Genomic DNA, 26979 nt, shown 5'->3' on the forward strand with positions numbered 1-26979 from the left:
ATTTAGATTCTATCTTACCATACGATTGGATAAATGTATAATTAAATTATTCTACTTCTACTTTCAGGCAGCCTAAACAATAATATTTTTAAGGAAGAGGAATTAGTAATACTTTTGTATTGGACATAAAGTTAACAATTGTAATATTTACAAGGATACTTACATATTTTATATACAGTAGAATCCGGTTATAACGACTCCGCTCATAGCGTCAGTCCGGTTATTGCGACAGAAACTGGATGGCTTGGTTGGTCCTCATACAAAGTTATATGAAAGGACCTCCGGTTAGTACGTCTCCGCTTTTAGCGACAAACCGCTTATACCGACGAGATTTTTCATAATTCAACCGGATATTGCGACGTGCCTAACAAAAACAACAGCCAAGAGAGAACGCTATAGTCGACTATCTATCGACTAGTTCCCCGACTATCTGATACCCGTTACTCAGCTAGTGGAAGGGAGAAGGAGAGTCTTAAACACAGTTTTTGGCGGTTTGTAGGCGTTGTAGTAGGCGTGGCAGAAAGTTTTTTGGCATATCGATAGAAATTTACAAGACCAATACAAAAATGAAAAAATATCAAAACATTTTTCAAAAGTGTGGGCGTAGCAGCTTTGGGCGGTTTGTGGGCGTGGCAAAAAGTTTTTTGGTAAATCGATAGAAAATTACAAGACTAATACAAAAATGAAAAAAAATTTCAAAACATTTTTCAAAAGTGTGGGCGTGGCAATTTTGGGCGGTTTGTGGGCGTTAGAGTGGGCGTGGCAACATTAATCGAAAAACTTGCGCTGCGTCTATGTCTATGGAGTCTGTATGCTTAATCTCAACAATTTAGCTTTTGTAGTTCCTGAGATCACAGCGTTCATACGGACGGACAGACAGACGGACAGACGGACATGGTCATATCGACTCGGTTATTGGTCCTGATCAAGAATATATATACTTTATATGGTCGGAAACGCTTCCTTCTGCCTGTTACATACTTTTCAACGAATCTAGTATACCCTATTACTCTACGAGTAACGGGTATAAATACAGCAAAATATTTATTATATTAATATTAATATTAATTTATTAAATTTTTTGTTTGATTAAAAAATTAATTTGTTTTATTTTAAAACATATTACGAACATGGCAACCATAAAATAAACAAAAGCTGTACGGTTTTTGTTTTTGTGCGATTTAGCAACAATTCCATAAACTTGAAGGCTATACCTCCAAATCGAACTGGTTTAAATTGCGATTTTGCAATAATTTCAAACGTTACAATTAATTTAAAATTTCTTAGCATGCTTTTGGGGATGATCATTCGAATTTATATTACAGTTAAAAAAATCCAAGTGGCTATTTGTAATATTACTTTCAAAAACTTCGTGTACAAATATGGATTCTGAGCAAATTAAAACGAAAATCTAAAAAAATTATATTTACCCAAGATAAGATGATCGAAAAAAAACTATGACTTTTTGCTATTATTTTCTATTGGTTATCGACTTTTTATATGTAGCTGTATAATATAGCTTTGATTTTGATACCCGTTACTCGGAGAGTAACAGGGTACACTGAATTCATTGAAAGCTATGTAACAGGTAGAAAGAATTAGTCCTACGTGTTCCTATAAGCTTTTGTAACCCTGTGAAATATAAATATATATGTACATACATATATATAAATATATATTTGATTTCTTCACTACTTTGGTCAGTTGATCAACAAAAAAATTGTCTATCAAATCGCGCAATTTTTCACAAACTTCTTTTCATGAGGCTCTATTTTATACGGATTATTTAACATAAGGACAAAAGAACAAAAACCGGTAATATTGTGTGGAAACCGATAACTTCAATTTTAAAAGATAAGTAAATTTGTTGATTTCCTCATTGAATTTATCCAGAAAAATGAATTTCTGAATCTGCAGTAGCTATATATATTCTTGATCAGGATCAATAGCCGAGTCAATATGGCCATGTTCGTCTGTCCGCATAAAAATCGACATCTTAGGAACTATAAAAGCTAGAAAGGTGAGACTTAGCATGTAGACTCCAGAGACATAGACGCAGCGCAAGTTTGCTGACCCATGTTGCCACGCCCACTCTAACGCCCACACTTGTAATTTTTACGCCCACAAGCCGCTAAAGACTGTCTGTGTTAAAATTTTTCCTTTACACTTCCACCAGCTAAGTAACGGGTATCAGATAGTCGGGAAACTCGACTAAAGCGACTTCGCTAAGAAGTTCATGTGGTTATTAAATTCTAATTTGAAGCAGCGCTACTAAAACCATTAAAGCAATAAATGGTTAGACCCTTTTAAAAGATAAGCAAATAAATATGGCAAAAAAAAAACTAAATTATATATAATCATGTTGAGTGGAATTGGTTTACTGTGTTGAAACAATTCGCATGGTACTAATTATACCCGTTTCTCGTCGAGTAGGAGGTATACTTTATTTGTTGAAAAGTATGTATATTCTTGATCAGAATCATTAGCCCTATTGATCTGGCCGGATGTCAAGATGCCAGAGACATAGTTTGTTTCCTGATTTTATTATTGTATTTCCGAATTTCTATTGATAGTAGGGAAACTCGACTATAGCTTTTATTTCATTTGCCAGCTTATTTGTTATACCCGATACTCGTAGAGTAAAAGGGTATACTAGATTCGTTGAAAAGTATGTAACAGGCAGAAAGAAGGATTTCCGACCATATAAAGTATATATATTCTTGATCAGGATCAATTGCCGAGTCGATTTGGCCATGTCCGTCTGTCCGTCCGTCTGTCTGTCCGTATGAACGTCGAGATCTCAGGAACTACAAAAGCTAGAAAGTTGAGATTAGGCATACAGACTCCAGGGACATAGACGCAGCGCAAGTTTGTCGAATCATGCTGCCGCGCCCACTCTAACGGCCACAAACCGCCCAAACTGCCACGCCCACACTTTTGAAAAATGTTTTAATATTTTTTCATTTTTGTATTGGTAAATTGTAAATTTCTATCGATTTGCCAAAAAACTTTTTGCCACGCCCACTCTAACGCCCACAAACCGCTAAAAACTGGCCTTCGCACTTACACTAGCTGAGTAACGGGTATCAGATAGTCGGGGAACTCGACTATAGCGTTCTCTCTTGTTTTGACTTGGAGACGATAACGCCTCTGTCCTTGTAAATACACTTAATTTTATTCATAGAATATTTAGTAACAAGTGAATAACAATTTTTTTTTAATAAATTAAATGAAATAATTATAAAATAACTAACTTCCACCATTCAATTATTCTGTTTTCCATATATCTGTTTAACCAACTTATCGTAAAAGTGTTTTTCAAAGTGTACTTGCTTTGATCGACGCTTATCCATATTCTCGAAGCAGATAATAATAGAATTATTACAATGCCGTATGCAGTGTGAATGGACCTTCATTTGTTTTTTGCAACAGCTCATCAATTAACAACAACAATTTAATTACCTGCATACCTTTTACCTAGGCGTCTGTCTTGGTGATGACCATTTCATAGCATTTCACGATAGATATGTAAAAGACTTTCCGTCAAGTCACGATAAGTGAAGATCGCGCCCAATCGTGGAAAATTCTTGCCACCTTTAGTGGTGTGACAACTTTAAAAATGTATGTTTTTATAAGTATTGGAAATTTATGTAGCCGAAGTAATAACACTTTGTTATATTACAATCTTTGTAATACAAAGCTGACGATTTCTGTGTACGAATGTATTTTATTATAATAGTTAGTAATAATTTTGTTCCATACGCCCGCTTTGCAGTTTTATTAACTATTAATGGAAGCGAGAAAATATATTCTAGGATAACGTAATCAGCTTCAAGGGGCAACAAATCGCCTTTGAAATAATTATGGTATGACTATGTACTCGAAGTTATCTCAGTGGACCGCACAGTTCCCAGAAACTTTTGAGCACTCAGTGTTTGATTAGTAATAGAGAACCCCCTTCATTGCTGGCTACTGAAAGCTATCGTCAGTTGTGTGTAAAATTCTGAGCGTGGCGGACATATGGGTCCGATTTCAGTTATATCGCGGAAATGGTGTGGATAACGCTGGGTCAAGAATAACAAAAACGGAAAATACTAGAAAAATATAATTTATTGGAATAAAACAATCGCTTTGTTGTATATGTTAGTTTTCGGTTAGTGTCAATTCTTACATGGCGAACATTAAATATGAACTTGTTCCAAATGAGGAGCGAGAACCTAGCGAAACGAAACCCTCAAATTGGATAGTGAAAATATTCTTTTTAAGCTTGGTGCTTTTAACCTTGGCAATTTATACCTTGAGCAGCGCAGATAATCCTCTGAAGAGCGGTGTAGCTCCTGATAGCTCCACCGAGGATCAAACCGAAATAAGCACCACCGCGAACATGGATAGAGTCCTTAAAAGCAGCACCTCATTACCATTTACTGGAGAATGGAGAACAGAGACTTTATATGCATTAGAATCTAATGGAAAAAAGTACTTCGTCAACAGCCCGCAATGCCAAATGGGCCACCCCAATCCCTTTGCCAGCAACATCCAGCATATCTACAAGAAACATTCCTATATTGTGTGTGACAAAAGTCCCGACATGATCACAGTGATCTTTAATCAAACGGACAGCACCTACAGGTTGCACAAGAACGAAAACTCCACCTGCTGCTTCAAACAGATCCTTCGAGCAGGCTCTTCAACCAACGCGGACCATCAGTACAAGTAAGTTCCAAACGACATTCAGAGATGGACACTGAAGATGAGTATCCCGGCAGGTTGCGGCCTTGCGTTGAATTTCAGCAGGACCTCTTGGTGCCAACTGAAGTGACTGCCATGATCACCTATTGTCGGCCTCCATTCGATAAGGTGTCGCAAAAGGACGCCTTCAGTTTTGTGCATCCTCGGAAGGATCGGATCAATAATCCTACATCGCTGCATAAACGAAGGCCCAGTGTTTTGCTGTGGGGCATTGATTCTATTTCACGAATGACTCTTGAGCTAACGATGCCCCGGATGTTCGAGTATTTGAACAGTCAGCATTGGTTCGAGCTTCAGGGATACAATAAGGTGATTAGATGTCTGAAAATAAGTTAGTTTAAATTTGAATTTAGCTTTTTACAAATTTCCATAAAAGTTATGCAAATCACATGAATTTATTCACACTTCTCACCTTTCTACATTAGATGGGTGACAACACGTTTCCAAATCTGATGGCGATTCTCACGGGATTTAATAAAACCTACGCGAACGCACGGTGCCATCCTGATAAAGTACGTGGTCTGGACGCCTGTCCATTTATTTGGAAGGACTTTAAGGACAAAGGATACACAACGGCCTTCGCCGAGGACTGGAGCAAGTTCTCCACATTTGACTACTCAAGCAGGGGCTTTTTCAATCCACCGACAGACGTGTACGGCCGACCACTGGTCCTGGCCGTGGAGAAGGAGCTGAGGATGACGCAGCAGGGTCAAATGCCCTACTGCTTAGGGCGCAGGCCGGCTTCCGAGTACATCTATGACCTGGGCGTCCAGTTCACCAAGGTCAACCGGAACAGCAGCTTCTTTGGCATGTTCTGGACCAACACATTCAGCCACAATGACTTTTCTATGCCCTCCGCCATGGATGAGAGGATGGTGAAGTACATGCGGACGTTGGACAAAAACGGAATAATGGATAACACCATCATCATCTTCTTCAGCGATCATGGAGCCAGGTTTGGACCATTGAGGAAATTGGATAGCGGTTTCGTGGAAGAACGGTTGCCCTTCATATATATCCGTGTTCCGCGTTGGATTCGTGAGAAGTACCCGAAGCTCCTGCGCAACCTGCAGGTAAATAGGAATCGCCTCGCATCACCGTACGATATCCATGCCACCCTGAGACACATCCTGGAGTTGGATACCCCGAAGGATAAGCTTCCTCGCCCTGAGGGCTGCTCCACCTGCCACAGCGTTTTCGAGGAGGTGGACTGGTCCAGGAATTGCTCCCAGGCCGGGATCGAGGAGCACTGGTGCACGTGTGATAGCCTCTCCGAAGTGTCCACAACAGATTCCAGGGCCAGGAGCATGTCCACCCAGCTGGTGGAGTCCATCAACAAATATGTAGCCAGCAAAAAAGGAGCGGAACGGTGCCGTCGGTTGAAACTGAGCCGAATATTCTCAGTCCAGAAAAGAGGGAACTCTAATAGGTATCTTATCCAGTTGAGTGTGCAGCCGGGTGACGCCCTTTTCGAGGCCACCGTGGAGTGGGATACCAGTGCCCGAAGGATTCCCGTTCAGATGCCCAGCATCAGTCGGTTGAACATTTACGCCGGAAAGTCGGGATGCTCGTCGGTTAAGGAGACCAGAAAGTACTGCATCTGCTGAGTTCCAACTCTAAACTCTGGACAACCGCAAGACCGCACAAAAAAGGACTCGCTACTGTAATCTGCCGGATCTCAGAGCCTTTGTTCTCCTGAGGTATGGCATCCTATCTCTGGGGTGGATCTGTGGCCGAATGGTTAGGTGCTGGCATCTACTTTGGCAAACGTAATTGCAGCTTGGCAAATTGTGCGAATGGAAAATTAGTTGACAATTACATGACAATTGGCAGATACTCGGGTAATTGTCCAGTGATTAGAAAAAGATACTGGCTCCAATTAACCAAAATCTTTTCAAGTATTTTTTAAGCAAGTTTTAACAGCCGCCTAAACAATATAAGTTATATCTACTACCCTAATTATTACTTCTTAGTTTGCTTTTCGTAATTAAGACCAAATTAAGGATGGCAACCAACTCAACCTTACTCCCATATACATGTACATAAAAATCTGAATTGTAGACAAAAACCACGATACACCTAAACGTTACCAAATGTTAAACAATACATGTATCGTACGGCTAGGCTCGCAAAAAAAGAAAGTATTGATCCCGTTAAGAGCGACAGAGAGTCAGAAATTGAGATAATAGGATACAGCCTAAAACTAGGCGAGTGTAATTTCCAGTTAACCCACTTGGCACAGAGAAGTTCAGCCGACTAACCAAAGGCGGCCTTTCAACATCGCTACGAATAAGATTATAAATAAGGGCTGCGCCAAGCAACGTAGGGAAGGTAAGTTAATTATTACTATTATAAGGTGGTAATATAAGGTTTGCATCCCAATTTGGGCGCCGTAAGGATGACCATACTAGATCCATTAACAAATAGGTAATACATACTCATTTACATTTACATTTATGTTTAGTAAGTTATCACTGTCTAAAACAGAGTGCAAGTACGAATGGTACGAATTGTTCTTATACTGCAAGTATAATTCAGCATAATCTCTGTACATACATAAGTACTCAAAAATAAGTTATTCCTAAGGGAGAAGATTTATAAATAAGGTAAATAGTAGCGAACCAAGGTGTCTTTCTTCCATAACACTAGAAAGAGAGTTTTCAAAGATGATTTGTGTACGCCATTCAAATATTTGAAATACATTTTAATAGATCACCTGCGAAACCGAATCAATCGATCCCCACTAATGATATAATGAATGACTAACAGAGCCGCGTGCTTTGCTAAAGTCAGTGGTTGTTATATGCCTGAAAGTTTTTTTAAAACCCTGTATCAATAATATCTTTTATGAAGTAAGCTTTTAAGGGTTAGAGGTTTTACAAAACCAAGTTGACACGCAGATATAATTGGTCTTCAAAAAAACTTAGAAATTGCCGACAATGTAGAGATACCTCTTTAATTGGTTCCATCCAATTGTTTACTTTTAGGTACAATCTATTTTTTTCACATATCAAAGAACTTAGAAATTGTTAAAGAAATACATCCAACATTAAATGGAAAATAATGGAAAGGAATTTATGGTCTTGTGATGTTTTATAAAGTGTTCTTACTCGATGTTTAGTTACTGTTTATGAGTACAATTACTGTAAGGGTATAAAGGCTTCGGCTTGGCTAAGCTAAATTACTTCTTTATTGTCAATGTGTTAGATGTGGTAATAGAACACCTAGATTTCCAGTGCTAAGATAATTACTTACAGTAAATACCAGTTGGTTTTATCAGTTAATAATGATAGATACGTTTTCCATTAAATCATTGGAATTGTGGGCCTCAAATTAAAAAAGCCGATAAAGAATAATGGAAATAAATTACTTTTCATAAACTTGTATGCCGAGGTCAAGTGGTATTTTAAGGTTCTTAATCTTTGATTCCATTCATCATTCCAAATGTCAAATAGCTTGTATCAAGTACTAACATTTTAAATAAGATAATTGGTTTTATTAAAATATGTGATAACAGAAACTCGTTGATAAACTGCCGTTTAGAAGCTTTCCTCCCTTTTTGCAAACTAGATAGTATTCTATTATAGTTTTTGTATGCTGCCTATTCAGTGGTTATTTTCAATTAACAGGGTAATTGATACTTTAAGAACTTTGCGAGGGTTGCCACAAAACTCGTTTCGCAAAGGCAACTGTTATGAAAACAAATTTACGAATCAATCAAAACATACGAGCATCGAAATATATCAGGCTCAACTTGTTTTCCCATCAAAGGGATGAATTGGAATGGGATCTGATAGGATGGGAGGGCTTGAGAAAAACATGGCAGCATATGATTTCAACTCAGGAACAACTACCCTGTCCAACGCCAAGCAAAAACCACAACAAATCAAAAACTATCACATTCACGAGGAATATTTGGAACGGGCACAGGATATACCGAAGATCAGATGCTCTTTGCTATAAGGTTTAGGCTAATCAGTTTGATATTTTCCTATTATGCTCTACTACAAATTCGTCAACTCTTTTGCGAGGCTATAATTGCATACAACAATTAATATAATTAAAGTAAAATAATGTGGCTCCTTACTACATTTTAGGATCAGACAAAATGACCTTAAAATTTAATGACAAACTATTGATATGTTAATTATATGTATGATATAAATCACATATTTGCTTTGATACACCAAATACTTAATTCTCCCTTTTTAAAGTAACATTACCTTTGCAGGGTGTTTAGATTTTACTGGGAGTCAGAGATGATTTTAGCCCGTGTACTTGTATTTATTGCCTTCGTGGGCCTAATCTGGGCCGCTGAGGGGGTAGTATTGGTGGGCCAACGGATTTCTACCTGGCCGGAGGGATGGGAAACACCTATTAAGCGGCTCGTTGCTTCCGAATGAGATTTGAATTGGGCCAGGCCAATCTCTTCGTCCTGCGTGACAAGGATGGCCATACTATCTGCTGGGATGCAAATGGCGGCGATGGGAGGTCCTTGGATAAATAGCTCGTGGATGCGCAGCTAACTCAGCAGTATCACTTCGACCACCAAAGCGAAAGGATCGTCGCAGGATGAGTGACTTCAGTATCGAGTACATTTTGAACCGAGCCGGCGACAGATATGTGGGCACCAATGCCTCCTTGGGAGTCCTGCAGCGACTTCGTGCCAGCTTGCCCTTCCATCCGTACGCCCACCCAGCATCTTATTCCTCGAAGGAGTCTGCAGGTTCTCCTCCAGTCTCTGCTGCAGAGGCTCAGATTCCCGTCTACGACTGGCTGCAGTACACCCGCTACCATCCGCCCAAGTTGCCCAGGGCCCTCCGCCACAATGCTCCCGCAAAAAGAACTCCTGGTCGCCTGCCCCGCATCCCATTTACTCCGCAGCAGCTGCAGGCCTTGGAAAGTGCCTACAAGGAGTCCAACTACCTAAGCGCGGAGGACGCTAACAAACTAGCGGACTCCTTGGAGCTGACCAACACGCGGGTCAAGATCTGGTTCCAGAACCGAAGGGCTCGCGAGCGACGGGAGAAACGCGAAAAGGACGAGAGCTGCGACTCCACCTTCTCATCGAACGCTTCCAGTCCGGAACCGGAAATGATCGTTGTATCTTGAGCTGGGGAAGGATATCCAAATGGACTGTAACTGTTAGGAATTTAGTGGCTTTCTGTAAATATAATTCATATACCTAACAATAAAAATAAGAATAAAGAACAAATCGACAATATAAAATATATTATTCCGAATTTATTTGCTGTTTCTATGGGTTCTCATTAAAACAATTAAAGATATCACAAAATATTTTAAGCCACGAATAAAATAATTACTGAGTTTCGTTTTAACCTCTGAAAGCAACTTACTAAACTTAATAATTTAAACAAGTATAGGTAGTTTTAAAAACCATTTTCTTGCGGGATTGCTTATCGAACAGGGGAGGACGCTATTGTCGAGTTCCCCGACTATCAGATACCCGTTACTCAGTAAGTGGAAGTGCAAAGGAAAAATTTCAACATTAACTGCTTTGTACGCGTTAGAGTAGGCGTGGCAAAAATATTTTTGGCAAATCGAGATAAGAAAACAAAACTAGCAACAGCAAAATTTTAAAACACTTTTCAAAAGCGTGTGCGTTGCGGTTGTAGGCGTTAGGGTGGGCGTGGCAAAATGTTTTTTGGCAAATCGATAGAAATTTACAAACAACTAATAAAAATATAAAAAATTTCAAAAAGTTTTTTAAAAGTGTAACAGATTTGCGTGGCAGATTTGAGCGGTTTGTGGGCGTTAGAAAAGAGTGTTGGCATATCGATAGAAGATTACAAGACTAAAAAAAAAAAAACACAATCTGTGAGCTAAATCTCAACCTTCTAGTTTTTATGGTTCCTGAGATCTCGACGTTCATACGGACGGACAGGGCCGGATCGACTCGGCTATTGATCCAGATAATATTTTTATCAGGTATATATATATGTATATACGTGGTCGAAAACCCTTCATGCTGTCTGTTACATAGTTTTCAACGAATCTAGTATACCCTCTTACGCAACGAGTAATGGGTATAAAAATCATGCAGCACTCAACTAAATTTGTACATGTTACTTAGATTTATTTCAATTCAGAAGTGTTTTGTTGCAATTTATTTTGGCTTGACAAATCTTTCTTGGAAATGTGAGGTTTACTTCATTGATATGATGAATTGAAAGATGTGTTTGGTAGAAATTTATTAAGGCTTCCGAACACCTTTTTGCTATCTGGGAAGTACCTCATCTTATTTATAGATCTTTTCATTAATTCTTGCTTAGAATTCTTGAGAAGCGTATGACTCAAGAAATCAATTACTTTTTTTTATCAAGGGGCCATTGTTGTTATTAAAGTTCCACTTAACTAAGCTAAAGGAGCGTGCTCTTCAATATGCAAGCCTATGTATATTATAAAGTACCTTTTAAAAAAGTCCAGTTTTCTTTTCAGATTATGAAATACCGTCGGCTAATAAAGCGTTACTTAAACCTACAACATTAATAGTCAGATAATCTATCTGTTGCATTTATTTTGCGAGTCCCATTTCGAGAAAAAGGATTTTTAAGTATCGTAAGACTTTACTTTACATTAATAAAGTAATGTTAAAATTTTGACGAGCAAAATAGAAAAACAAGAGAGAACGCTATAGTCGAGTTCCCCGACTATCTGATACCCGTTACTCAGCTAGTGTAAGTGCGAAGGACAGCTTTGGGCGGTTTGTGGGCGTTAGAGTGGGCCTGGCCAAAAGTTTTTTGGCAAATAGATAGAAATTTACAAGACTAATACAAATATGAAAAATTATCAAAACATTTTTTAAAAGTGTGGGCGTGGCAGCTTTGGGCGGTTTGTGGACGTTAGAGTGGGCGTGGCAAAAAGTTTTTTTGCAAATCGATAGAAATTTACAAGACCAATACAAAAATGAAAAAATATTAAAACATTTTTCAAAAATGTGGGCGTGGCAGTTTTGGGCGGTTTGTGGGCGTAAGAGTGGGCGTGGCAACCTGAATCGACAAACTTGCGCTGCGTCTATGTCCCTGGAGTCTGTATACGTAATCTCAACTTTCTAGCTTTTGTACTTCCTGAGATCTCGACGTTCATACGGACAGACGGACAGACGGACAGACAGACGGACGGACAGACGGACATGGCCAGATCGACTCGGCTACTGATCCTGATCAAGAATATATATACTTTATATGGTCGGAAACGCTTCCTTCTGCCTGTTACATACTTTTCAACGAATCTAGTATACCCTTTTACTCTACGAGTAACGGGTATAATAATGGTCAGTACAATAGTTCTCAGTTTTTTGCAACTGAAGTAATTTTTATTAACCACCATTTCAAATCCATTTCACCTGAAACAAATCAAATATAGATTGAGTAATTTAATATTTCAATGCGGAAACTGGTTGACTTCACTGTTTTTTTTCTCATGCTAACACCGGACTCATATAATGGGATCAAAAACAACCGACAACACAGATATGATAAAAATTGTTGCCTAAAATGTAACTCATATGGGAAAATACGCACTAAAAGGTGAATGGAAATGAGGAAATTCGCGTGCCGGGAAAGCAGCAAATGGCGAAATAAAGACGAGGGGAAGGCTAAGCCGATTTGGCAATTGTTGCCGTTGTTTTTATGGTCAAGAGTAATTTCTTTTTCCGCTGCCTTTGTGTGCAAACATACTAAAATATCAGATTACAAAGCGGCAGTTCCTCCACGCAGTTTGGGGTAAATGATTTCGGATGCGCTTCCCAAGTCCAGATTCTGCCACAAGGTCTGGCAAATGAGTTTACGCAAATCCAGGAGATGTCTGCCCCTAATCCCGAGCAAATCCGATCATGGGAGTAGGGAATGGCTGGATTTCCGTTTAAATCAAAGTGGACAACAGGAAAAGGGGAATGCACGTGACAGCTTGCTATCTTAAATGAGCATCGAGAGGTGGTCGTTGTCAAAGGGTTAAAGAGTAATATCAAATGTCGCATCTGGTATTGAAGGAACTTTCATTCAGCGAGTCCTAAATTATTTATAGAAACGATATACTTTTTATAGCTAAGGCTGTCTTTCCAGGTTCAGAAGTTCCATCTTAGTGTCCAGAGCCACGGAGGATCCTGACAGAACTAAGCCGTACTCATTAGACGAAGATAATTCGTGCAAATTTGTCAAATCGGCTTATGATTTGCATTCTATGAGCAAATGTTTATGTTACTAATCTAGTCCTGTTTGACAAACAATGCGGCAATATTTATTCTAATGGCGTAGAATAACACACAGCCCTGGTCCTCCAGGATTTCCTCTTGTGTCTTCTTCACGATTCAAACAAAAGACAAGCGCAGGCGCATGCGCGCCCAGATTCCGCAAATGGTTCATTTGTAAGAGCGGTCCTCAAGAACTTGGTGAAGACGGGATTGACAGGCGCGGGCGGACTATTTCTTGGGTTCAACGTAATTCCTATTTTGCGTAGATTGCGGTAATCGGGGTGCGCTGGCTTAGCGGGCGTCAGCCAGACTGTCCTTTTGCGATCCTTTAAAGGGAAGGAGACGAGGGCATATCCAATGCAATTCGTGTAATATTGCAGGGATATGGTAACCATTTTTGTTTAAGAGTAATGATATAATACAAATGCAATTATTAAAAAGTACAACTCTTAAATGAAATTATTAACTTACGGATTTAAATAAGCTGGCTTTAATTTTATGAAGCCCAACAGTAAACACCTTTGACAGTTTCCACGAAAGGTTGATATATTATTATTTTCTTACATAATTGTAAATTGTATTAATACGTGTTTTTTATTTACTAGAGTTTTTCCCAATTGTCTATACGAACATTTAGAATCCCATGACTTAATATAATAACAAAACTAAATAAGGTAATTGAAAGTGTTATTTTGGTAAGTGAAGTTGAGATCACTGCTTAAGAAATACAAAAAAAAAAATATTTTCGGAATATTATTTGAATCAAAAAACTTTACGCGATATATTGTTTTTTTTTTATTTTATTTAGTTTTATTGAAGCGACGAATCCGTACATACATCCGTACTAGTACCATAACATTGCAATTAAACATATAAAAAATATAACGAACCTCTCACTTATCGCGGGAGGACTAACAGCGATATATTGGTAATTATATTGTATTATAAAAATAGTTCGTTATTGGGACGATTTTTAAAATTAATCTAAGCTGTTACAAAATACCACAGTTCGGAAATATACCAAGCCCTAAAAACTGAATGCAGACTGGTCACCCCTTAAGTTATCGATACAAGTAATCGATTGGCCATCCTTGCCACCTTTACCTTAAGAATACGGCCAGACAGTCAAATTAAACGCACTAACGCCTGACTCGATAGTACGACAACAAAAATCGATAGGCCCATCGATACTTCTGCGCCATCTTTCTTTTTCGGGATCCGCACACCAAGTCAAAAGGTAATCGAGTGATTTTTGTCGAAATATATAAGAAAATAGCCCAGTTAAAGCGAAAATACCAGTAAAATGTGTGTGCGAGCGATTGTCAAGTGTGCTGGACACCAAATGCCACCTGCAAATCGACCGAAAAAGCGAAAAAATTGACCAAAACGCGGCACACGTGTTTCCCCCCACAAGTCGATATGAATATGACAACTAATAAATGCATGCGGCATGGTTACTTTGCAGAGCGAATCAACATGCAGCTGTTCGTCCGTGGACTAGAAACCATCGAGGCCCTGGAGGTTTCCCAGGATGCCACCATTGCCGGAGTCAAGGTGAGTTCCGCAAATGAGATACAAATAACATAACCTAATTGTGTGTTCCTCATCCGTCCATCGCGGTCGTCTCAATAATAGAACCAACTGGCCCAGATCCATGGATTCAACGCCGAGGAATTCAGCCTCGACTGCGAGGGCACCACTCTGGCCAACGACACCCCCGTGACCGCCCTGAGCTCCTTTGAGCTGGACCTCAACATTCCCATGCTGGGAGGTAAGGTGCACGGTTCTCTGGCCCGTGCCGGCAAGGTCAAGGGACAGACGCCCAAGGTAGAGAAGCAGGAGAAGAAGAAGAAGAAGACCGGACGCGCCAAGCGCAGGATCCAGTACAACCGCCGGTTCGTCAACTTTGTGCAGGGCTTCGGCCGTCGTCGCGGCCCCAACGCCAACTCCACATAGAGGGATTTTGGATGAACAAGTGTCTACCTTTTACTCCAGATTGATATGATGTTCATAAAGTAATTTCAAATCTTTAAACAACCGGTGTTAAGCATTTCAAGTGGTTACAGTGGTGAAATCGTCGCGAGCAAATGGCGTCTGGCTTGTTTCAATTGTTTGTTGGAGGAATCTTGTTCCTTGGTTATTTATTTTATTAGACTGTTATAAATTTGCAACGGAATATTAATCAAGTGTAACGTAAACTATTTAAAGTGAAATCTTAAAGCACATTTTCCAACTGGCAATACTTTAGTTGAAATGTTATAAAGTAATAGTAAATCGTCATTAACTATCCTAAAAAATCACAAAAACCGCTTGACCCTCGGCCTCCTTTACAGGGTTTTCCCCTGCGCATAGCTATTTAAGTCAATCCTGTTCAAGGCAAATATTTGAATGTAAACTGAAGCTCTTAAGGGGTATATTTCTGTTAAGCTTATTTAAAGGTTTATATTTGAATTTCATCAGCGATGTATAGGCCAGTTGTCATTCTGACATCACACTATTCCAAGCATCGAGTTTTCAGCATACGCCAGAGGTCAGTTGATAAACTGTCGCCGTTTACGACTGGCCCGAAAGCGACGGCACCAAAACTCGCCGCAAACTATTAAAAGAGCCACAGTGAAGCCCAAGAGTAGGACTAGAAAACATCCTTGCATGTCGTCCATGTTCACCTTGTGGTTAGTAACCTGCCGCTGGGCGCTCTTCCCATTGCACTTGCCCGCGCTTGGCAAGTTCATCTGGTGCCATCGCTCGATGAAGCCCATCCGGAACATGCTGTTGATATGGCGGTTTACCAGGTGCAGATACGCACTCTTGGCCGGCACAATCATGGCAATCTGCTCGTCAACGAAGCTCTCCTTGCCCAAAGCAAAGCGACACTCCTTGTCCCGCTCAAAGTGGCGCTGCACAATCAACTGCAAATTGATCCGCCAGTCGATGTTGATGCGCTCGCCGCGCTTTACCGCCTCGATGTCCTCCTCTTGGGCGCTGCCGTAGATCCTTGCCCGTTCCAGGTAGTGTTTGAAGTCCTCCCGGGTCGAAGATTGAACGTAACGCTCGAAGAAGGTGCCGTTTCGCAATCCATATTGTACAATGTCCTTGTGGTGCGCCAGCTGGTTTAAATAATCCACGCCCGGTTGAAACTTGGGGAATGTGAGAAAGGCCACAAGGTTTCCGCAATAGGTGGTCACCAAAACAATTACCACGATCCACCAAAAGCCGACCACCAGGCGTGCACTGTCGGCTGTGGGCAAGTACATGCCTCCTGCCCATGGTAACAGATGGAATGAAAATTTGGATTAAGCTGTTTGGTTTAAATAATACACTCACCCTGTTGTAACAAAGCCCCGAATATGTACCAAAAACAGCTTTTAACTGTGGACAGGCCCACGATTCTCATCTCCTTTAGGGGAGCGAGGCGATTAATGGCATATAGCGTGGGAGCAGTCAGCAGTATGATGCCCATTAGGCAGAACCAAGTCTCCACGGTGAAGGGGGCTGTGAACAAGTAGATGCGGGACACCTCATCCGGCTTGCGGGTGATGAAGGAGTACTTCTGCACACTGATGGGTAGGGTGTAGTTGAAGGGCTTCTGCTCGGAATCCTCCACGGTGGCTGCCACGGCGGCTATGAAAAACTGATTGCCCTGCACCATCTCCACCACGCGGTAGGGTATCCGAAAGGTCATGGACCCAACTAGCTCATCCTGCGCAAATTAGGGTTCTCAAGGAGCTCCATGGCCCATGTCAGCATGTACTCACGCTCTCATTGCTGCCCGCTGATGTGCTAAGTGAATATTCTTCCTTCCATGAGGAGGCTTCGTGAAGGTAGTAGCTGAAATTCAGGGCGCGACTTAGCTCCTTGACGATCTCCATAACGATCCCCTTGTGCTCAACGATGACTCCATGGCTGTTTTTGGTGAGGATTTGCCAGGGTGGATTCTGCGAGCGATTTGAACCAATAATAAGAATTATATTCCTGGCTCAAAAACTCACATGCACGGTCAGAATGTCCATGGTTATGTTGCGAAAGTGGTGCTCGATGTGCGGAAAGGCCAACTCCTGGCAGACGAATCCCAGCACGGGACTCCAATAGCCAATGTTGATGAACTCGAAGTTTCGGTTTTTGGCGTCGCGTAAGGGAGCTGCTCGATATTGAGTCACACTAGTATCGACGAAGAAAATCTTACTTACTTGTACGAAACTTGCGATTCTCCTGGCTCTTGCCCCAGGTAATTGCCGTCTCCACACGCCATCTCGCGCAGCTGGAGCACTTGGCATTGTTCTTGAGGTAGTCCTGATCCACATTTGAATTTAATAATAAGGATAAAGACAAGTTATGTTTCAATGGAACTAAACCAAGTCTAGAGAGACACTACAGTCAGTGCTTCGACTATCAGATACCCGCTACTCTGCTTGTTAAATATTCTTTTTAAGCATCGGTATAAATTGCCAAGACAAACAATAAAATCAAAAATTATGAAAACAGTTTTGAAAATTGTGGACGTGCCAGTTTTGGGCTGGGGGATCTGCACTCTCCGCGAACGAACCACACAACCCAGCACCACACACCTTTTGATATTAACTTCTTCGAGGAATGGGGATTCCGGGGTACCATTGGGAATCTAGTTTACCCTTTTACTCTAAGAGTAACGGCTATTATGCCTTTATCAAAGAAGAAATATAATGTTGATATACATTGATATACCTTCATATACTCCAGAATTTCCGCCTGCTTTTCCTGCTTGGTGAAGCGAATGGCCTCCCATTCCTCATCGGAGATCTCACCGTATATGGACTCCTCCTCGACGGTAATTTTGGAAATTGAGGTGACCAGAGCGAGACTTAGTTCAGAGATTGTGCAGTTCAGCGAGTCCTGACAGTTAGGATCCGTTTCGTTGAGGGCGAAGGCTATGTTGGCGCCCTCATCGAGATTTATGGTTGCAGCGCCGACATCGAAGTCCCGACCCACCATGCCCAGCACGAATATCATCCACTGGTTGCCCACGTGAAACATGTTTAGGGTCTCGGCTATTTCAATGATGTCCTCGTGAAAGGCGGATATCACTAGAAACTGCTGGCGCATCTCTTCGTGCTTGCTGGGAGCGAATTGGGACAGAGCTTGGCGCAGAGCAACCCGCTTCTGCTGGCCCCTCAGGGAGTCGTTGATCTTGTAGAGGATCAGGGAGATTGGAGTGATGTGGTTGGTTATACTTTCGTGCACAATCGATTTTACCAGAACAGCGTTCTCGTCCACTGTAGCAATTAAATATTACAAATTACTATTTTAAGGAATAATGCATTCGAAGCTCTACCCACATATGGTTTGGTCCACAAAAATCACAGCGGTCTTCCAATTAAGAATCTGCTGGACCTTGGCATCCAGAATAAGTTGCGGGAATTCATCGCCGTTCTCAACGATGGGTACCTAAAAATCAATGTAGTTCTAGGGTAAACGTTGCCTAAAATCAAAAGACCTTCCATACCATCAGAGCTCTATTTAGAGGCAGTCGGGGACAGTCGGAATCTGTAATGGCGATCAGTAGAATCGAAGTTTCCTGAGTATTCTTGTAAAAGTTCCACGTATTCTCGCAATCCGTAACGGTTATGGCGGCCAAAAAATCTATGTTTTTTCATATTTAAAACAAATCCCAGTCTTTGCAGTAGTTTAGTTTAATCTCACCCTTTTTCAACCGAACGGCATTCCAACTGAAATATTTCACGTTTATGCCACCATTCCTTAGGTTTTCCCGTACTATGTCGCTCAGGATTTTCTCAAAATGTGCCAATATGTTCTCGCCATGAATGGTCATGTACTCGTGATCCACCACAACGGCTGCATAGCCAATAAATGGTACAATTTTATAGAAAATTCGTAGTTCCGTCAAATGCGAACTCACCCAGCGATGCATTGGCGCTCAGAAAGGACGAAAAGTCATTGGCCTCACTGGGAACCGGAATAGAGAGCTGCAGTCCAACCAGGAGCAGAAGGCAAGCAGAAGGCCGCATTTCGCCAGGATTCATCAAACACGACTGAGGAAGCGAAACCCCTCGAGGCTACGAGGATACCTCTCTGATAACAGCTAACCCAATTAAAACCAACCCACTGGATTTCCGCTGAGCGTGTGCAGGTCCCATGAAAAATTGATTGGGGAGAAAGTGGAAAAGTCTGGTGATTGACGGTTTGCGGTTAGGCGTCGACAGCCACATCTAATGCCAAATCGAGTGCAGGTGTTCATCAAGGGATATCATTTTTGTTAACTTGTTTTATTTAATTGTAAGTTTGTAAGTATTATATGAAATTCTTGTTGTCAGAATTGCCTGTATGAGTGGTAATTACATTTTACAATCTTATATTTTAGGGGACTGACAGACGATTGGGAAAAACAAGAGAATGTTGGGTTCATGGATCTAAGCCAGAATTACAATTCACTTAGATCTACTGGCTAAATGCGTTGAATATATCCTCATCCACTGTGTAAATTGTGTCCGGCTTCTTAGGGTTACCAGTTCGCTGATCCTGTCGTCTGGGTTATATGCATGTCTATATATAATTTAGCTACAATTACGCCTATAGGTCAATTCCCAAAAATGCTTTCAAATATAAATGCAATACGATTTCGATTTGTTGCAAGTGTTTGTTCGTGGTTCCTCCAGTGTATAGTTTATGTATATGGTTATTACGAGTATGTTACGAAAGGGAGTATAACCTGTATAAATATATATATGCATTATATATTCCTCAGTGTACATATATCTCTCATATGTAGCTTGAATCTATATTAATATCTGGTTCGACGCCGCCTTTAAACTGGTGCAAACTTTTATTGGTGGCTCCGGTATCCTAAGCTCCACTAAACTTTGGTCACTGATTCCAAAAACTTGGAGGATCCGGCCAGCTGTAAAGTTGATAGGGATTTCGAATATTGGCTATTTCGTCTATTGATCTTGATATTTGCTCCACCGAATCGCACATTCCCATCTCTGCTCGCATTTCTGATTGATCTCCCGAGACCCATTCGTGGCCTAGACCCATTCGTCCCGGGTTTACGACTTTTCTCATTCGTTCAGTATCGCGCTTAGGCGCTCCTCCACGGCCACCTTGCGTGACTTCCACACGAATTCGCAGACGGCAATAACGCAGGCCACGCCCATACCGCCCATCAGGACCACGAAGACGCCGCCCACATTGGCCAGTCCCAGTTCATTAGCCGCCGACGAGGACTTGGAGGTCTCCACGCGACACTTGCCGCCGCCTCGCTTCTCCTTCCACCACTTGGTTTTCAGGATGTGCAGCTTGCCCTCCTCCTGCAGCTTCAGTATCACGCTGTTGATGGCAGTGCGATAGGGGGAGTCTGTAGATGGAATTAAACACCGGTTTGTTAGGGGCCTCGCTGAAATTGGCTTTAAACGATGCAGCTAGGGATTTGGTAGAGCAACCGCTGCACCGTTTATAACCCAATCAACATGAACTTACTCGGTGGAGTGGCAATGCCATAGCTCTTGGTGTCCAGCATTCCGCCGACCTGCGTCAGCTCGCAATTGCGCTCGGTTACATACTCAATGGAGGTGGATTCCATTAAAAAGGCATATGATCCTGAAATATGTTGATTTGGTTTCCATTCGTTTCTTACAAAATATCCTTTAACTCACCTTTTCCCTTGGCCACCCTTTCCACACCCTCGCCATTGCTGGCCGTGAAGACTGAAGGACGAGCTGATTCCATGAAAGACCACATGCGCTGATATGTGGAGATCTTTGAGTCCTGTGAGGTAAATACTGTTAGCAATGTAACCTCCTAAAATGTTCTGCATTTACCCTAAAAAAAGCTGCCGTGCTGCCGCCCTTCAACGCGCCGTATTTGATCCTCGTTTGCTTGGCCAGATCCTCGGCACTTTCGATGGGTGAATCCATACGCTCCACAGTCAAAAAGGCAGCCAGATTTGCAGTGTATGAGGAGATCATGATCAGGGTGAAGAACCACCAAATGCCGGCCACCATGCGAGTGGATAGAGCCCTGCAAGTTATATCTTTTAAAGACGAAAACCAACTATAATTTCAACCTTTACTTGGGCAAAAAGTCACATCCTTGCTGCATCAGCGATCCGATGGCGAACCACATGCAATTGAGCAAGGTGAACTGACTCTCGACCTTCTCGCCATGGGCATCCGTATACGCAGGCCATTCATAGGGTGTGAATCTAGATAAGGGATGTGGTCAGATTAAGTAATTCATTGTGAGAGTGTTGAACCCACTTAGCCAGGATGAAGAGCAGCACGGAGACACCCAAGTACGCAGTGGCCATGTAGATCCATACGTCCAAGGACAGGGGAGACAGAAAGGAGAACAAGTTGGGCGGCTGCTTAATAGGCTTCCGGTATAATATGGACACTCCAAGATTCATGAAGGGTGTGGTGAAGTCTACTGCCTGCTCCCGCTCAAAGGTGATGGTGAGGTCCGCAATGGCCAGATCAGCACGCTGCTCCAGCAACTCCCGGATCATGCCATTCCATTCTCTAGATTGGTTAAATAAAAATATTTAGTAGATCCCTAATTATATCAAATATGTTCCTACCCCGTCAATTTATTGAGACTGCCATAGCTACCATCGGGCACAAGTTGTATTTTATAGTTGAAGCCGAGTGACTTGGAGATTTCGTGAATCAGATCCACCGCATAGCCCTCAAACTGATCATTGCCACTTAGGGGAATAGCCGATTCCTTGCGCATGCAGTAAGGATTGCTCTAAAGAAATTATAAAGACTGTTAATATGGCATATTTATTTACTCCTCAAATTTTCATACCAATATGGTTGTAACCACCAGCGTCTTGTTTTTCAGATTAGCCTCGATCTCCTGCTGCTTCTGACTGAAGGTGCGTGTAAAGTTGATACCGTCGGGCAGCGTGGAGTTCCAGGTGCCGATCTTCCGGATACCCGCTGGAGTTAGCTCCACAATGTCCAGCATGAAGTCCGTGCGGAAACCCTGGTGATCGAACTTAATCACATTCGTCAGCCCCTTCATCTCGACGATCTTCATATAGTTGATCAGGCTGAAGCCGTGCTGCCAGGTGCTCTGTCCATCGCAACTGATTGGATGGATGTCGATCTGTTGTGAAGTGTCCAGGTCGTGCAGCGCCTTGGCGAACAGATGCACTGCATCGTACATGAGAGCAGTTTCCGAGCGCACGGTGGTCAGGTTGGCGGAACGGAGCAGACCCTTCTCGTCGATGCTCCACTGGCGCACCACGTCCGACACAATCTTCTCATTAATCAGGCGGAACCCAGTGATATTAGTGCCGCCGTACCGAAACTCATCGAGGTTCACTGTGTGCAGGTCCAGCGAGGTCACCAGGTAGCTATGGTAATCACTCATCATGCCAATCTGCTGCGCCTGCTTCAGCACCTCGTGAATCCGCTCCGTCGAACAGTCCAGCACGATGTGCGCCTCCGCCGAGTTCTTGATCTGCTTCAGAAGGGGCCTGTAGTGGTGATAACAATTGGTAACAATATTCTCATTAAGCCCGTATATGCATTCTTCTAAATATATTTTATTGACTGGCCGAATAGGGTTCGAGCCCAATCTAGAGTGCCTGCTTTTGAATGCATTTCGGATGGTTATGATTAAGGGCACATCAGCTTAAGAGCAAGTGGCACATGTGGGCCACAGTAACGCAATACCCATTTAAGTCGGAATCGGTGGATACGATTGGCGCGGCTTACCGGTAATCCCCGCTGTCGCTTAGCTGTCGCACAGTAATGGGAAAGGGCGTCATCCCGTGCGCCTTGAGCAGCTCCTGTAGCCGCACGATGCCGTCATTGTTCTCGTAGATAATGGTGAAAGTCTTCCAGCCCCAATGCCGCACTATATCCACGTAAGCCTAAGTACAAGAGAAAACATCGACAATGCAGTTTCGGGTGTGGAAGGGGCATCCAATTGCACCTGCCTACCTTGGAAAGCGTATTAGGGTGCGGATAAAGGTTCACCAGGCAGCTTTCGCGTCTCAGCCGGTAGTCCCAGCGATTCTCCAAATGGGGAATCTGAAATAAGTATTAGAAGTTCGTTTGTCAGAGAGTTCCATGGGTCCTATGGGCGAGACATCTCGCGTTTGCCGACTCACCTCCATGTTGTCACAAATGCTCTGCACATGGCTGGCCGTGTGGGAGGATTGTGGCCCGAAAATGGCTGCCACGCCGATGTTCAGTAAGCCACAAACTGCAAGACAAACAGTGCCATTGAGGTTTATGTTCAAGTTATTTGTTGCTCTTTAATGAACTAAGTTTCAGAAACTATCTTTCCACACCCCCCTGATGTGCTGAAAATCAATCGCAACTGCTGTAAAATGTCTGCTGTATAGGATGTTCATGGAGTCAACACAAATCCCAAAGAGCTTAAATGTTTAAATTGATTTCCAGGTACCGTGCTCGGTGCCCATTCCCATTCCCATTCCCACTCCCGATCCCAATCCAATCTGCTTGTGGGGGAGATAATCTGGGGCTCCGACTTGAAAGGCTCAAAAAGTAAAAACGAGCGCAAGTAGCGCAGTAATGTGCTTGGCTTTCGGCTAGGAAATGTTCAGTTAGCCTCGTTCGCATATTTAAAATGCACTTCAGTATGACATAATTTCGTTTAGCCCGTTTGGCCTTTCCTTTTAGCCCTCTCCACAGTCAGTCCCCTCATGTCAGTCAGCATTCATTCGGCTCATCAAATGCGCTAAGCACGTGTAAGTGCATGTGCACCGGCACTTCGATGTCCTGGCTCTGTGATGCGGTTAACCTGCTCTCAGGACTCTGTGCCTCTGTGTCTCTGTGCGATTGAGGGACCTGCCTGGCTCGCTGCTCGTCGTTACTGTCGTGCTGAAGTGGGGTTTACTCTGGCCAAGGAGTTCATCCTCTTTTTGCTTTTTTGGCCATGTGCTCGGGCCAACTTCGGCGTCATTTGTGTCTCATTTATCACAGGATATTCGACAGTTGGCTCACGTTCCTCGCCCGCTTTACGATTCATCTTCAGCTTTTAACGATTATCAAGTGCCGGGGAACTTACCTGCACCCAGAACCCACAATAAACTGCAAATTGAGGACCGTCCTGGCTTGCACATCACGATATGTTTTTATCTGGACGAATTTAAGGGACTTCGCTTTTTAAATTTAATAAAAGTGCTTTCTCTTTAGTTAATACCAACAAAAAGTAATCCTACTTTTCAGGAAATTTTCACTATTTTGTACTATTGATATCGTTTATTCACCTTGTAAGTATTTCGGCTAGATAAAATCTTCGCTTTGATTTATGTTTCTAAAGAATGACAAATTCTTAAGTATAATCGGAAGACGCTTTTCATCACCAGTCAATTATTAAAAACTTGATGGTTGGACACCGTTTTCTAATAATTATAAACTTTATTTGAAGTGGATAAATTTCCGGCTGTACTTTATTCTTCTCACTTTATTCTTCGTCTCAATGCAAACGTATGACTAACTAAAAGTATATAAAAAAGCAAGAGCCTCTAAAAAGAATACTAAATGTTGCGGCAACCAAATAATTGCGAGTCCTTTAAATACAAAAGAATTGAGGTCTCCTTGAGGCAATTACCATACCTTAGATCGGAAATCATGAAAATCAAAACAAGAGGGCTAAATTAAGTACGTATCAAAAAAGGAATCAAAGTGGTATCAGTTCGAAAACGGCAAGGGAACTTAGGAGGACCCAGCAGAGGGATGTGTCCAAATCAAATATGCAGGCAAAAGCATCAGGTGAAGGTGAAGTTTACGAGGGGGCAGGTGTCGAGGGGACGGGGTAACGTGATAGGACAATGGGAAACCAGGCCAAGTCAACACTCCGAGTACTGTGGACATGCAAACTCACCCCTTTTCCCGGCGTGGAAGCTGTCGAAGGGCGAGATGCGCTCGATTTGGGCCACCAGTTTAGAGCGCGGCAGGATGGAGCGGTCGGCGTTGATGCGGTCCACCGCCTGGCGGAAGGCCAGCTCCTGGTGGTCATCGGCGGGATGGAAGAGGCCACCTGCGGTGAGAAATTACAGGCCGTGTTTTTGGACGTATCAAATATGTTGGTGCCACTTCTGCAGTGTTCAAATAAAAACAAACAAACAAACACACACATCCGTTCAAATAAAATACACACACTCACACAGAGACAGGCGCTCTTGATTATGACGTGTAAAAAATCGATACAGAACGAAGATGCGGGCTGAATTTTTGTTTTCATCCGGGCTCTGCATGAATCCCCTTGGATGTTGACTCTAAGAAATATGAGTAGCTTTCCATCTTCTACTCACCAATCTTGATGATATCGGGCAGTGAGTGGGCTTTTCGGCAGTTTAAAATTAATTGCAGGAGCAGCAGCGGCAGGATCAAAACTGCACTCGACCGCATTCTGAATTCGTTCGCGAAGACAGTTTTCGGTTTCAGATAATTGCCTCACGGGATGTCAATCACTTGTCACTTGGCAGATATTTGTATCTAGCAAATATTTAACATTGTTACTTGGCGGCAAGTCCGCTGTGCGTTTTTCCTATCTCGAGAAGGGCTTGCTCTTTTACTTTCACGAAATTCCGCTCAAACGCTTTCTGCGAAGATGTGCCATCCACTGAGTTGCGAGTGTTTAATTTGCCTTCTTTTATCCTGTTGCGGACTTGGACGACGAGGCTGGCTGATTTGTGGGGTGGGCCAGCATCCAAAAGCCGGCTGACAGTTCCAGCACCTGCGCAGTGGATGCTGGGAGAGCAGATGCCAAGGGTTGTCACCACATCCGGCAGATGAGCTTTTTATTCTGAAGGCCGATGGTGGGAAAACAAGGGTATCCGATTTCAACTGCTTTCCCGACATACTGTCTTCGAAGCTTTTGGGCCTCAATAAAGGTTTTCTCAAGCTAAAAACTTAAAAATACTTCGATTGTGACTAGTAAAAGTACATTTACATTTCATTTATTACTATTCTAAACATAATGGTTCAATATATTGCTCAGATTTTACAGGATAAAAACAAGACAGAATGCTATGCGAGTTCCCCTTCCCTATCTGATTACAGGACTAAAAATAATATGAAAAAAAATCAAAACATTTTTCAAATGTGCGTGCTTGGCAGTTGTGGGCGATTTCTGGACGTTAGGGTGGGCTTGGAAATAAGTTGTTTTGCAATATCATTACAAATTTACAAATCTTATAAAAAAGAAATGAAACAAGAAAGAACGCTATAGTCGAGTTCCCCGACTAGCTGATACCCGTTACTCAGCTAGCGGAAGGGAGAAGGAGGGTCTTAAATACAGTTTTTGGCGGTTTGAAGGCGTTATAATGGGCGTGGCAGAAAGTTTTTTGGCAAATCGATAGAAATTTACAAGAGCAATACAAAAATGAAAAAATATCAAAACATTTTTTAAAAGTGTGGGCGTGGCCGTTTTAGGCGGTTTGTGGGCGTTAGAGTGGGCGTGGCAACGTGAATCGACAAACTTGCGCTGCGTCTATGTCCCTGGAGTCTGTATACTTAATCTCAACTTTCTAGCTTTTGTAGTTCCTGAGATCTCGACGTTCATACGGACAGACGGACAGACAGACGGACGGACAGACGGACATGGCCAGATCGACTCGGCTACTGATCCTGATCAAGAATATATACACTTTATATGGTCGGAAACGCTTCCTTCTGCCTGTTACATACTTTTCAACGAATCTAGTATACCCTTTTACTCTACGAGTAACGGGTATAAAAATATCAAGATATTATTCAACATTTTTTTGAAAGCGTTAGAGTGGGCGTGACAACATGAATCGACAAACCTGCGATGCGTCTATGTCTTTGGAGTCTGCATGCTGAATCTATCTATGAAGTTTTAATAGTTCCTGAGATCTCGACGTTTATATAGACACACAGGCGGACAGACATGGCCAGATCGACTCGGTGGTCGACTCCTGGTCAAGAATATATATGGTCGGAAACGCTTCCTCCTGCCTGTTGCATACTTTACAACGAATCCAGTATACCATTTTACTCCACAAGTAACGGGTATAATAA

The 26979-nt window shown here is 42.2% G+C and overlaps 5 protein-coding genes across 5 annotated transcripts; 3 read left to right on the forward strand and 2 right to left on the reverse strand.

The window, feature by feature from the left end:
- Window positions 1-3993: 3993 nt before the first annotated feature.
- Window positions 3994-6708, forward strand: LOC6535856. Its single transcript, XM_002096439.4, has 3 exons — window positions 3994-4713; window positions 4767-5058; window positions 5175-6708. Exons 1-3 carry the CDS (start codon window positions 4172-4174, stop codon window positions 6354-6356), a joined length of 2016 nt encoding a protein of 671 aa, XP_002096475.2. The 5' UTR covers window positions 3994-4171; the 3' UTR covers window positions 6357-6708.
- Window positions 6709-6819: 111 nt separating this feature from the next.
- On the forward strand, window positions 6820-9974 carry LOC6535857 (homeobox protein vab-15). Its single transcript, XM_002096440.3, has 2 exons — window positions 6820-7080; window positions 8981-9974. The coding sequence occupies exon 2, from the start codon at window positions 9322-9324 to the stop codon at window positions 9859-9861; it is 540 nt and encodes a 179-aa protein (XP_002096476.1). The 5' UTR covers window positions 6820-7080; window positions 8981-9321; the 3' UTR covers window positions 9862-9974.
- A 4093-nt stretch (window positions 9975-14067) lies between these two features.
- LOC6535858 lies at window positions 14068-14995 on the forward strand. Its single transcript, XM_002096441.3, has 3 exons — window positions 14068-14198; window positions 14427-14515; window positions 14597-14995. The coding sequence occupies exons 2-3, from the start codon at window positions 14438-14440 to the stop codon at window positions 14915-14917; spliced, it is 399 nt and encodes a 132-aa protein (XP_002096477.1). The 5' UTR covers window positions 14068-14198; window positions 14427-14437; the 3' UTR covers window positions 14918-14995.
- A 74-nt stretch (window positions 14996-15069) lies between these two features.
- Window positions 15070-19065, reverse strand: LOC6535859 (ionotropic receptor 93a). The gene is made up of 10 exons (XM_002096442.4): window positions 18855-19065; window positions 18638-18790; window positions 18441-18577; window positions 18274-18382; window positions 17663-18210; window positions 17149-17251; window positions 16951-17099; window positions 16717-16896; window positions 16286-16661; window positions 15070-16220 (listed from the first exon to the last, which is right to left on the reverse strand). Exons 1-10 carry the CDS (start codon window positions 18976-18978, stop codon window positions 15493-15495), a joined length of 2607 nt encoding a protein of 868 aa, XP_002096478.3. The 5' UTR covers window positions 18979-19065; the 3' UTR covers window positions 15070-15492.
- A 137-nt stretch (window positions 19066-19202) lies between these two features.
- On the reverse strand, window positions 19203-25591 carry LOC6535861 (glutamate receptor ionotropic, kainate 2). The gene is made up of 13 exons (XM_002096444.4): window positions 25248-25591; window positions 24818-24973; window positions 23076-23170; window positions 22906-22995; window positions 22678-22835; window positions 21761-22436; window positions 21531-21700; window positions 21211-21471; window positions 21024-21155; window positions 20773-20971; window positions 20608-20719; window positions 20432-20551; window positions 19203-20309 (listed from the first exon to the last, which is right to left on the reverse strand). The coding sequence occupies exons 1-13, from the start codon at window positions 25342-25344 to the stop codon at window positions 20014-20016; spliced, it is 2562 nt and encodes an 853-aa protein (XP_002096480.1). The 5' UTR covers window positions 25345-25591; the 3' UTR covers window positions 19203-20013.
- Window positions 25592-26979: the final 1388 nt, after the last annotated feature.

This window comes from Drosophila yakuba, chromosome 3R, assembly GCF_016746365.2.
Source record: "Drosophila yakuba strain Tai18E2 chromosome 3R, Prin_Dyak_Tai18E2_2.1, whole genome shotgun sequence".
Lineage (NCBI taxonomy): Eukaryota > Metazoa > Arthropoda > Insecta > Diptera > Drosophilidae > Drosophila > Drosophila yakuba.